Here is a 12,810-nt window from a genome sequence, read left to right as displayed (position 1 = left end):
ATAAGGTCCCTCACCAAAGGCTCTTAAGCAAAGTAAGCTGTCATGGGATAAGAGGGGAGTCCTCTCATGGATCAGTAATTGGTTAAAAGATAGGAAACAAAGGGTAGGAATAAATGGTCAGTTTTCAGAATGGAGAGAGGTAAGTAGTGGTGTCCCCCAGGGATCTGTACTGGGACCAGTACTGTTCAACATATTCATAAATGCTCTGGAAAAAGGGGTAAACAGTGAAGTGGCAAAATTTGCAGATGATACAAAACTACTCAAGATAGTTAAGTCCCCAGCAGACTGCGAAGAGCAACAAAAGGATCTCACAAAACTGGGCAACAAAATGGCAGATGAAATTCAACGTTGATAAATGCAAAGTAATGCACATTGGAAAACCTAATCCCAACTATACATATAAAATGATAGGGTCTAAATTACTGTTACCACTCAAGAAAAAGAACTTGGCGTCGTTGTGGATAGTTCTTTGAAAACATCCACTCAATGTGCAGGGGCAGTCAAAAAAGCTAACAGAATGTTGGGAATCATTAAGAAAGGGATAGATAATAAGACAGAAAATATCACATTGCCTCTATATAAATTCATGGTACACCCACATCTTGACTACTGCATGCAGAGGTGGTCACCCCATCTCAAAAAAGATATATTGGAATTGGAAAAGGTACAGAAGAGGGCAACAAAAATTATTAGGGGTATGGAACGGCTTCCGTATGAGGAGAGATTAATATGACTTTTCAGCTTGGAAAAGAGGTCTATAAAATCATGACTGGTGTGGAGAAAGTAAATAAGAAAGTGTTATTTACTTCTTCTCTAAACATAAGAACTAGGCGTCACCAAATGAAATTAATGGGCAGCAGGTTTAAAACAAACAAAAGGAAGTATTTTTTCACACAACACAGTCAACCTGTGGAACTCCTTGCCAGAAGATGTTGTGAAGGCCAAGACACTAACAGGATTAAAAAAAAGAACTAGATAAGTTCCTGGAGGATAGGTCCATCACTGACTAAGAGCAGGGATAGGAAGGTATGGTGTCCCTAGCCTCTATTTGCCAGAAGCTGGGAATGGGCGACAGGGGGTGGATCACTTGATGATTACCTGTTCTGTTCATTCCCCCTGGGGCACCTGGCTTTGGCCACGGTCAGAAGACAGTATGCTGGGCTAGATGGACATTTAGTCTGACCCAGTATGGCCGTTCTTATGTTGTTATGATACTAACTCAAAAGTGTGCCCTCTACTGAATTACCATCAACATGCATAACACTGAGGTGGGTCCGGAAAGTCTCCTATTCAAGAACTTACCCAGCTAGACTCTGCTTAGATTATACACGTGAAGGAAACACAGCACAAACTGGCACGGGTGCAAAAACATAAGGGAAATCTTTAAAGCCAACCCTTTTAGCTAGCGGCACCAGACCCGAAAGCATTCATTTGTACCAGCCTTAAGACAGGGGTACAGCCAGAAGACATCAATCAAAGCTCTTCCTCACCATCCTTATGGTTGTCAAACCTCAAATAGAAAAGTCATGTGCAAAAAACCTTGAATTAAAAAAAAAAAAAAAAAAGACTGCAGTAATGGTAGTGGAGCAGCTGCAATCTGCTCCATGCCAATCAACGTGTGTGTGTGTGTGTGTGTGTGTGTGTGTGTGTGCGCGCGTGCACTTAGCTCACCATTCTCCTTCAGATTCCATGCACAAAGGAAATGTACTTGGGGTTAGGAGCAGGGGAGAGTGAGAGAGAGAAAAAGAAGAGGGCACTTGGCCTTGACCGATCATAATAAAAAGCAAAAAATCATTTCCTGTCACCTCATTACTTTCCTCTGCCCTGCTGCTTCCACAGGACAAAAGAATAGATCTATCAAAACAGTTAATGCAAATGAGCAGCAATTCTAAACATTTGAAGTATATTTTCACGAGGGCAAAAGAATAGTTCTGCACTCCAAAATGTCGTGAGAGCTGCATATTCTTCAGCCATTCCCAGCTGCATCACAAATGTCAAATGTTGGTTCAGGACATGCGTCTGGGGGAGAAGAAGGTTTCAGATTGTCTTGAAGTGGGTTTGTAATTGGCTGGATGTGGGTGTAAACTGGGAGGTTGAAATATGCCTGTTAGGCTGTCTTCCTTGTGGAAGATGAGATGTGAAAAGTTGAAAAAAGCATTATCCCCTGATGAGCATAAGAATGTGACTTTATTACAGGAGTGAAGGAATCTTTTGGCATGCCTATTGTCTAAATACCTTACTTACACAATGCAATATCACTTTAGGGAATATACATATTTTATATGTTTGTAATAGTGCCCAGATACTATGATTATGCCACTGGCTGCTAAGACAGTCACCACTTTTCCATAATGGCTAGGTATAGCTTTTTTTTTGGTTAGCAATACATCTAAATAAATGAACACTAACTTTGCAGCTCCAGAATTCTGTCAACAATTATCACCCTGATAAATGATGAATGTGAAGAGCTCCTCTACCCTCCCGCCCCACCTCCTTCACCACTGCATGCTCAGGAACTAAGCACAATATAGTGCTTCCACAGCAATCCAAATCCCTAAGAACCCAAGAACTGAAAACCCAGATTAGACATGAGTCCTCAGCATCGCACAAGGTTGCTAGGCTCACATAAGCATTAGACTAAAAAACTCCAACATCCTAGTCTCAGCGTTTCTTGCAGGGTCCTTAGAATTGAACGACTTTACGCGAAAGACATTCTTGGTGACCATGCATATGGCATTTGAAAAAGATCGGCCTATTGAGTGCATTAGTGATTAGTTGGAATTTTTCTAATGCAGTAATAAAATTGCAACTTTCAGTATGCTCAACTGGTAAGTTAAAAGTAGATACTATCTGCTTTTCAATATACTGTCTGGTTCCTGTTAAGGGCTAAATGATGTAGACTTAGCAACATCAGATAGGTACCAACAGCAAATGGACCAACCATTTAAGAAATACCATTAATCTGCCTTTTTTTTTTTTAAACAGATAAAAAGACAAGATGGCCAAAGAATATTATGATGCCAGGGCTCGATTCTGTGCCACTGAAGTCAAAGTTTTGCACTGAATTTCAATGACACAGGATTTTTGAGAAAAATACGTAATTACCTACAATCCATGGTGAGTAGGAGGGAAAGGAAGAGTGAACAATGAAAGAGGGTAACTTGGCAAGGTAACAGACTGTTTACAAACTTTGTTTCTAACTCAATTCTTGTTCTTAACCTGATGCTCAACTAGTATAAATTGGCATAACTCCATTTTAGCCCAAGTTACACCAGTCAGCGATCTGGCCATGTATCATGCTTCTTTTATTTTACTTTTTCGATTGTCTTCTGTTTATTTTGATAAATGTTGAGGCCCCAGAGCAGTAGATGAACCAGAGGAGAAAGTTCTGGAAAACTATCTGAACATGTCTGAGGAAGGGTTAGGAGAGTGAGTTGGCCTGACACACAGGAGAGGGAGGATGTTCAGGGCATAGGGAATGGCATGAAAAACAGGCATTGAGTCACAACTGGGAAGTGAGAGCATAAAGTGTAGAAGATAAGACCTGCGGTGCAGACAGAGGTATTACTGTGCAGAAGTTTGAAGGGATGGATATGCAATTTCAGCTTGATGGAGGAAGGGCTAGGAAGCCAAAGAAGAGTCGCTGAGGGAATGGAGGATTGTTATGTTCTAGGCCATAGTAGAGGAAGAGGATTTTAATATAGGAAAGATGGGTGAGGAAAGAGTGAGGGAGGCCAGAGGAGGAGTCCTGACTGCATGCTGACAAAATATATCCAGATTTACACTTTTACTGCCTTTTTCTTGGATGCCAAGGGCAAGTAAGTAGCATCTCTTATACTGTATTAAATTGGATATGGCCTCTGCACGATTTCTATCCTGGAGTCTCATTACCACAACGTCTGTTTCCTACAGTGAAAAATCTGCCTTGGAAAAGTACTTTTTCTACCTAGGGATGATCTTAATAATGAATATCCTTTAGAGACTAACTCCATGGTTTCAATTTGGTGGAGATGGTTTCTTGTTGTAGCTGCAGGAGAACGGAAACAGTGACAAATGAAGGGGTTTTAGCAAGTCAAAGCTGCAAATGTCCATCTGTTAGCCATACAGTATCCGAACAGATGGGATTTTCATAAGAGGAAATAATGCAGCAAATAATACGCTCTGATCAGTTATCTAAGATAAATCAGTGTCAAGATTATGGAGTAGTCAGGGATTTCTTGGAGGATCCACTGATCAAATATTTTTCCTAGGTACTTACAGGATGAAATGGCATTATATAATAATTGGTGGAAGAAAGGAACGAAATTAGAGGGCTTGCAAGCTTCCAAATCTGGCCAGCTGACATGGGTAGGTCTCAGAAGACACAGAAATTGCCTCTATCTATACCATACCTTGTCTGGCCCTGGAACAGTGGGTAGGACTGGAGTTCAGTGTGCTCTGTCAATCCCCAACTGGTGTCCTGTTGCTTGGGACTGCTGCCAGCAAGTTAGAGCAACCATGGGGCTGTTCTAACTTGTGCAGCAGCAGCACAGACTGACCTAGAAAATCAGCTGTAAGCAGCTACATGACAGTCCCTCCTGCCCTGCATCAACTGGATCTTGGCACAGGAGAGAGTTTGAGCCATTGCATTTAATGTGTGGCATTCAAAACCATTAGCATACATAGTACTTACAGGACCAGTAATAGCAGGGTTCTGCAATCTGGGGTCTTCCCACTGAGTAATTTTACTATCTGTAAATTAACAAAAGAAATCATACCATTAGTTCTCTTCTACCACCCTGTAAAATCATCCTTTAAAATTTTTTCACTTGCATCCCACCTCCCTGCAACATCCATAATTTAGTACTTCAAGGTTAGGAAAAAACTGTGTACACCCCATCCATTGAAACCCCATCACACTGTTTAGTTGGGAACACTCATTCAAAAATGCAAAACTACCGTATAATCCAGTATACTCACACTGCTTTTGTTAAAGATCTATAGTGTCAATATTTAAATTATAAACCCCTTTTCTTCAGGGATTTATAACTTGAGCTTGAAATGCACTTAACTCAGATTAGGCAAACAAAGGTCTTGAGCCCAAAAGGTAAAGACAAGCAAAGAACCCCTTCAAATGCCAGATTAATTTTACCAAATTCAAACTTTTTGTGTGTTCTTGTGCAACTTTAAAACTATTTCCAATTAAAATGAAAAAAATTGATAAGAGCTCACACCATGATACGATCAAATTATTTTTATAAATTTAGAATAACTAAGAAACAACAATTTTAAAATAGGACCTGAAATGGAACTCGGAAGAAATTCCCTCCATTCCAGAAAGACACACAGACCCTAGCTACAGATTTTACAAACAGGTTAAGAGTGCACATTTTTGCCTTCCCTTATGAAGTTATGGCACAAGGGAAGCATATTCAATTTTGACCAAAATGGCTCTTGCCAATGATACAATAGCAACACAATGTGTTTTCACTTGCAGATTTTTAGAGCACCGGTAGGGTAATGATTATACGGTATTATAGTGATATTCTCCCTGCCTCCACACAGCATATTCCTGATAAAAATCTAAACACAGTAGAACCACAATGGAATGATGGTATCACAACAGTAAGACAATGCTCCAAAAACCAAGTAGGTACCATCTGCAATGGCAAAGTCTAAGTCATCAATTTTCTGCCCTAGTAGTGGAATAACAATCCTTGTATTATGCGTACTGCTATGCTTTACAATTTGTATAGTAACAACTGTGATCAAGTGCCTCCCACCCCACATTTTTTTAAGTCCTCAATTTGCTTGCCTGAAAGATCTGTTGGTTTTTAATATCAATTTAATTTTAAAATGGCCAAAAAAATAGATTGGATTGGGAAAGCTGAAGTTTAAAATAATGTTTATCAAGAAAGTGTTGAGAGAATAAAAAAAGGTTAAAACTGGCAATTTTCTTATTTGTTAACAATTAATATTAAAATGCTGTTTTTGTATTTCTCTTTATGCATCTTAAGTGTATTTAATGCTTATGGAAGGCACTGGAGACCAATGTCTTCCACACAGCCTGGGCAGATATAGCGAGTGTAGGTGGACAGAGACTACTAAGTCATTGCACGCAGGCTGCCGAACAGCTTTCCGACGGAAAATGACATTTGGCCATAATACTGACCCAGCTGAACTTGAACCAGTCCTAGGGAAAGAAAAGCTCTGTATCTTATGACCAGTGCACTCCCCCTTTGAGGGCTGGGGAATTAAAATATTTATGTATCATCATTATTAAAAGGAATGTTTTAAAATTAATAATCACTTCTGAAATTTGAAATTTCTGTTTGATTTTTTTAATCTACTATTTCCACAAGTGACATCCAGGATTATTACAACTGAAAGTCTATTTTTCTTTTATTAGTTTATGCTGAGCATTTGACAGCACTGGGTCTTGTTGTTCCCCAAGAGTCAGTTTCTCTGCTGTTTGCACAAGCCTTTTGTACCGTAATAGGGGAGAGAAAAACATTAACCAAATAGGATTACAGAGCTGGAGAATCACAAAAATTATGGGGGAACCAGGGCACGAATAGTAGCTGAAGCTATTAACCCTTTAATAACGTTGGCTGGATTTCAAGTTGATGGTGTATCATTAATTTAAATAATCACAATCTTTTACACAGAAATGTTTTAGCATGATGTATTACTTGTAGCAGGGCTGCTGCTTACTGATCTGTCTCTCGTGGCCAGATATCCCTTTGCAGCAGCCTCACTCTGTTGTCCTTCAGAGAGATAGCTCCTGATTGGCTGAAAGAGAGGGGAGCCTTGTCCCACCCTAGAGGGCTCCTGATCGCAGGCTCTTAAAGGGTCAGTTCTGGGTTTTCCACCCATCTGACTTCCAATTCCTCAGGAGCGCTTCCTTTCCTCCACTACCAGGCCATTTCCTGGGCCTTTGTTCATTCCAACTCCCTGAATGGGGCCTTTTGGCCCCCTCTTCTCTTAGAAGGCTAGCGTTGCCAACCCTCCAGGATTGGCCTGGAGTCTCCAGGAATCAGCATCGATCTCCCAGTGACTACTGAAAGCAATCCAGGAGATTTTAATAGGGTATTTTAAGAAAAATGACATCATATCATGTTGGGGGAAAAATAGCTTCAGTCAGAGTTGGCAACCCTATAAAAGGCCAGTATACCCCGTTATAGTTCTTTAATAACTAGCCACTTTAACTGACAAAGGATTGCGAATACAGGGGATGCTGATGGTCAGTTGAGTGGCTAGTTAATGGGGTACATTGTACATGCATCCGAAGAAGTGGGCTGTAGCCCACGAAAGCTTATGCTCAAATTTGTTAGTCTCTAAGGTGCCACAAGTACTCCTGTTCTCATTGTACATACTGTTTCATAAACTTGTAATTGGGACTTATAAATTTATTAGTTTATTAATATATATGAAATAGGAATAATATTATCATATCCTTACATTACTGCAATTGTGTATTGCATGAATACCATGTCATTATATTCCTTAGGAATATTGTGAAGACAGACACTACTATTAATATTGGGCAAGCCAAGTCATTGAACATTCTGCATTGTCTTTTGCTTAATATTGAGCATGAGGTTATCGCAAAGAAATTCAAACAAGTCCATTGTGATACCATTGATTTCACCCCCGCTGCTGGTTCACTGTTTACCACAGTGATGTAACAATGTGAGAACAAGGGTGTTTTCTGGAAACAAGTATCACCAGGAAAAAATTGCTTTTTGCAGTTTGCTATCCGCAAAGCCAAAAAACCCTGCATCTCAGGAGAGGGAATTGAGGAAGAAATTTCAAATTAAAAAAATGTAAAATGTTTAACAATTGCTAAAAATCTGACTAAGGTATACATTAAAATTTTCCTCTATATTGAGACACAAACGTATGCTCAAATAACTTTAAGGGTCTGGCGAATTAAACTATTGAAAGACAGGGAATTACAGCCAGTGTAAATGTGACCCCTGTCTTAAATCAAGCTCTTTTCTTTTCTTGGACCCCTTGATAACAGGAGTTCAGGATAAATTACTAACCTTAACTCTAAGTTTCCAGACATTTGTTGGCTAATTAAAATAATTAGTAAAAGTGCAAAGAGCACTAAGAATTCCATAGTAATATTTGGAACAGGTTAATCTTGTTCTCTGCAAAGAACGTGTCAGTTGAATTCCTTATTTAAAAGCAGGGTACCTCTTAAAAGCTAAGCATGCAATTTAAAAAAAAAATCACAATCTGCTTTACAGACAGTTTTTTTTTTTAAAACAGAGAATAAGCATAGCAGTTAATACTACTGACACTAAAATAAAGTAAAAACCATAATACTGACAAACCGGTAGAATGGTTTAAGATTTTAATTTTCACAGGTTTTGTGCAGCTATCCTCCCCACTTCCAATTTTTATAAGGGTATTTCATGGTCTCTATATTTTTATGTGAGGATTATCCCCATTAATAGGAACACCTTTCAAATAAACCCGGCTGAAAGGTAAAAAAAAAAATCTTCTATTAGACTGCCACTTATATTCAAACAACAAAAATCCACACACTTGTTCTGAGATGCTGTAATAAGACAAGTCTACAATGAAACATCACTTACACTGGAACTTCAATAACAGAATTGGATAGATATTAACGGGCTGGGTGCAATAAAACATGCTACAAATAGAAAATAAGGTCAGAATTGGCATTGCCACAAGACCTTTTTAAGGAAGTGGGAGGGAAAATTACTTATCGGTGTTATTTCTTCCACTGCCTACATATGGACTTGTGGATATATCATCTTTTCTCATCTTATTTTCTATTCCTAGTGTGTATTTTAATTTATTAAATAAGTGCAAATAAGCCATGGGATCATCAACAACAACAAAGAATCCAAAATATCAACAAAAACAAAGAAAACCACAAAGAAGAAATGTTAATGCTTCACAAGATCAGAGAGGGACAAAGCTTGATGAGCCAATTAAAAGCAAGCTTTTGGTGAATATACAGTACCGTATGAGGGCACTAAGTCTCTGGTATCAATGTCTCCACATATCAACACCTGGCTTCCTAAATGAAGAGTAAAATTATAAAGCTTTCACTTCAATATTTATTACCTCCCTTTGTCTACTTGCAGAAGTACCTAGGTGCTTACTTACTATGATCTATATAAAATGTTCTTCCATCCAAATGGATTCTTTCCTCCCAACCAGGCTGGAAAAAAAATGATAAAAGAATGTTCATTAAAATAGCATTACTGTATTAAGGGTGCACATGGCATAGAGAAATACATCATCTACGTTTACATAAACTAGTTATTTTTTTAAAATAAGTTAGAAGGCTAACATCAAAGACCAAGGAGTTAGCAAGATTCAAAGAGGGACTGGATGTTTATATGGATAACAAGAGTGCTCAGAGTTAGAACAGTAAATACTAAAAAGTTTGGGAAGAGATGTGAAACCTGCTGCTTCAGGGTTTAAGGCAATCGGTAAGTATAAAGGGTAGGAGGAGATCTTCATAAGGGGCGGATTATACCAATAGCTACTTTATATCTGGTTTCTTGAACCTCTCTTTAAATCATAATGTGCTGGCCAACGTCAGAAACAGGACCCTGGACTAGAAGTTCCATGTGTCTGATCCAGTATGACTATCCTTATGTTCCTATCCTCCCACCATTAGGAGCAGAAGACTTTTAGTACACCAAGCACCATTCAAAACCACTATCTACTCCATGTACTACCCCTAAACCTACTCCTACTCCATGATGTACCTTCTACATCATCTTCAGCCTTGTCTACAACACAAAGATTAAAAGCAGATTGAAATTAAAATAGTTTAAATGATTTAAGCCAGGTTTATATTGATTTAAGAATGTCCAGATAGCCTTTTGCTCTGTTTAAAATGAATCAATATAAAAATCACACCTTAGTTAAACCAGTGCAACTCCGCATGGAAACGAGGCCTCTCTGGACAGAACTGCATGCCCAATTTATATGAGAAAAATGCCAATAAAACAGCCTCCTGCACAGCTATTTTTCTTTTAAAACGGCTTTAGTCTTGTGTTGTTACCAGCTAACAAATGATTGTAAAGGTGTTAAACTGTGCCTACACTAGGTGCTAATTGGTATTTCAAATCAAGGTAACTAACAAATTACCTAACTTGATTTCAAAAATATCTTTTTGGTAGTCAAGACAGGGCCAGTTAGACTTCTTCCCAGCAGGATTAGATGCTGAGAGTGTTGGTGGAACCAGTGGCCTGCCTACACTAATGTTTCCAGTGTTGCTAGTATCTTCCTCACAGTGTAGACAAGAACAATGAGCACTACTGACATCAGGTACTGAATCAGAAGCACACGAAGAAATCCAAAATGTTCAGATATTACTTTCTGCCTTTAAGAGCAAAGCTTTTGATCAAGATAGAAAGGCTCTATAATTTACTTTGATTATGAAGCAAAGCAACAGTGTACTTTGGTTACTAATATAATCCCAAGCAGCATTTGCATCACAGTGGCGGTTTTCTATGTGGAATGTAGAAGTGTCATTCAAAATCTAAATTAAACCCTACTGCACACCACCTACTGCTTCTCCAAGAGATAACAAAATATTAAGTTAGATTTGTGAATGCCAATAAAACAACAGAGGCAAAGAGATCTGCAAGCTAACTGACAGAACTAATTTAGAAATGTTCTTTGATTACAGGATGTGCCCTTCCTTAGACCCCCCCCCCCAACCACTGATTCAAGCTTGTATACTGTTTTAGTTTTCATAGCAACAACTTTCAACCATTCATGTCACACAGCCAATGATAAAGACACGGAGAAAGCTTCTGAATTCCTTGAACTTTTAGCTAAGCTAATAAGTGGTTGACCACTTCAAAAATGTTATTAGCAGGCTCTGGCAAGTGTATTCCTGTCACATTACTCAGATCACAATGTTATACACACAATACACAGATTCACATACAGTATATGCGGAAAGTAGTATACATTCATTCTCAAAAAGAGGTCTTTATGCATATAGTAAAATATGTCAAATTGACACTCACAGGAAGAGGGCCCAAATCATTAGGGTTCAAAGAAGCTTTTGATCTCAAATGCACTGGAAATTTCAGCCGTGGATCTTCCTGTAACATAAATACAGCACTGTAATCCATAAAAATTTAAACCACAAAGATGCTTCTTATTTACAGTTATAATATGGCCAGTTAGATCAGAGCCAATTCACTATTTATTAGTTTTCAGGACGCAAAACAGGTAACAATAGTTGTGTGGAAATTCGCTATTATAAGATATTTCTATCAGCTTATAAAAGACAGTCAAACCAAACTGCAGAGCTAGTATTCCATGTAATAAAATGAGGCACCTAACTGCTTTAAATGAACGGGCTCTCAGTTGTATTAAGAGATATTATACATTGTATGGTAATACTTTATGTGAATGATTTATCACCATTAGTAAGTCAATATTCAATCCAATAATACTTTTATAGCATGATAAGTTGCCAGGCAAGCACTGCCAAAGTGCAAACCTTCACGCAGCTATGAAAGTTACATACAATAAATCAGAAAGGGATTCACAATGTGTTTGGGATTCTACACCTTGTCTCCATTTGTCATTGTTGTCCATTCTTGATTTTGTCAGCTTGCTACATAGCAAGCATATGAAAGCAAGTCAAAGTCCATATAATATACATACTCATACAAAAATGGAAGAAGGGTTTTTTTTTTTTTTTTTTTGAAGGCAAGAGATGCAGCCCTATGGTACATTCCTTTTTAAAAGTTTTGCACTTGGCCAACTCAAAACTAAGAAAACTGTGTGCGTCTCAGCTTTTACACTGTATTCATTACTACGGCATCAGAACATTCTCTAGTAGAAGTAGCTGACAATTTTGCCCTAGAGTTTTTCATATTATTTTTTAATTGGTACAGATTTGCAAGTCATGTCGAAGGCCAGGTTTGGGAGTGTATTTTCTTTTCATCTCAATTTTTTCTCATTGTAGTATTTTTTCTTTCAGTTGCTAACAAGATAATAGCTGTCCAGTTCAACATTATTTAAAAAGCAGGAAAGAGAAGGAAAAACATATCTTTTTATAGTGCCTTCTTTCCCCAGGCAAAATACAACCTTAACCTCACCATTTGCCATTTCATGATGAAACCAGCTTCAATTCTTTATTCCAGATGCACACCACAATGGTGTCACAGGTCCCTATTTACTGAATTTGTAAACACGCTAACTTGTAGTGTCTTAGTTCCTGGTACAGAATTTCTTTTTTAAAATAGTCATCACTTTACAGCACAGCTAACCGGGTCCAGGAATGCTCATCAATTAACAAGAAGCCGGGAAAGCGGTTTGTCCATGTTAAGATTTATAGTTTCTAATATTTGTGTGGGTTTCAAGTATTGTATTCAGGTTTGTGTTTTTCCAATGGCATTTTTAATGGCAAAGGGAGCCATGATGATGCAGGATCTCTTCCCCCCTGGGTATTTCACTTTCTGGATGTGTACAAAGTCTTCTGGGAGCAGGGCATTCTACAAGAAGGCCCTTATCCTTTGGAATGTACCCTCTGCATTGTTTGAGACAGCCTGAATCTATTGATGTTCAGGAGACAAAAAGAAAGGCCCATCTTTTTTACACTAGCTTTTAGGGAGGGAGATGCTGCTTGGCAGTTGATGTTTAGGAAGGGTGGAGTATTTCTGTTTTCTGCACCGTATGGTTTATTTAGTGTTTGTTGTATCATGTGGGACTACTGCTGGATTCTCTCTGTCTATAACCAATTATAATTTAAATAACTAATGGGGGGTTTCGAGCAAAATAGGCATCTTTCTGGTTATTATAAATTTAGAG

General features: G+C 38.4%; 1 protein-coding gene across 11 annotated transcripts in view; it reads right to left on the bottom strand.

Annotated features, from left to right (window-relative positions):
* Window positions 1-12,810, bottom strand: part of NEDD4L (NEDD4 like E3 ubiquitin protein ligase) — a 337,595-nt gene that overhangs the window by 27,705 nt on the left and 297,080 nt on the right. For 7 of the 11 annotated variants that reach the window (XM_034774262.1, XM_034774266.1, XM_034774256.1 and 4 more), the window contains 4 exons: window positions 11,013-11,090; window positions 9,127-9,181; window positions 8,981-9,037; window positions 4,673-4,731 (listed from right to left, as the gene is read on the bottom strand). In XM_034774262.1, the coding sequence (XP_034630153.1) occupies window positions 4,673-4,731; window positions 8,981-9,037; window positions 9,127-9,181; window positions 11,013-11,090 (249 nt within the window). The remainder of the gene's footprint in view (window positions 1-4,672; window positions 4,732-8,980; window positions 9,038-9,126; window positions 9,182-11,012; window positions 11,091-12,810) is intronic. The other 4 variants (XM_034774264.1, XM_034774265.1, XM_034774258.1 and 1 more) reach the window with 1 other exon arrangement.

The sequence above is a fragment of the Trachemys scripta genome, chromosome 6 (assembly GCF_013100865.1).
Source record: "Trachemys scripta elegans isolate TJP31775 chromosome 6, CAS_Tse_1.0, whole genome shotgun sequence".
Lineage (NCBI taxonomy): Eukaryota > Metazoa > Chordata > Testudines > Emydidae > Trachemys > Trachemys scripta.
Note: the sequence above shows the minus strand (reverse complement) of the source record. Positions and strands in the feature narration are given on the sequence as shown.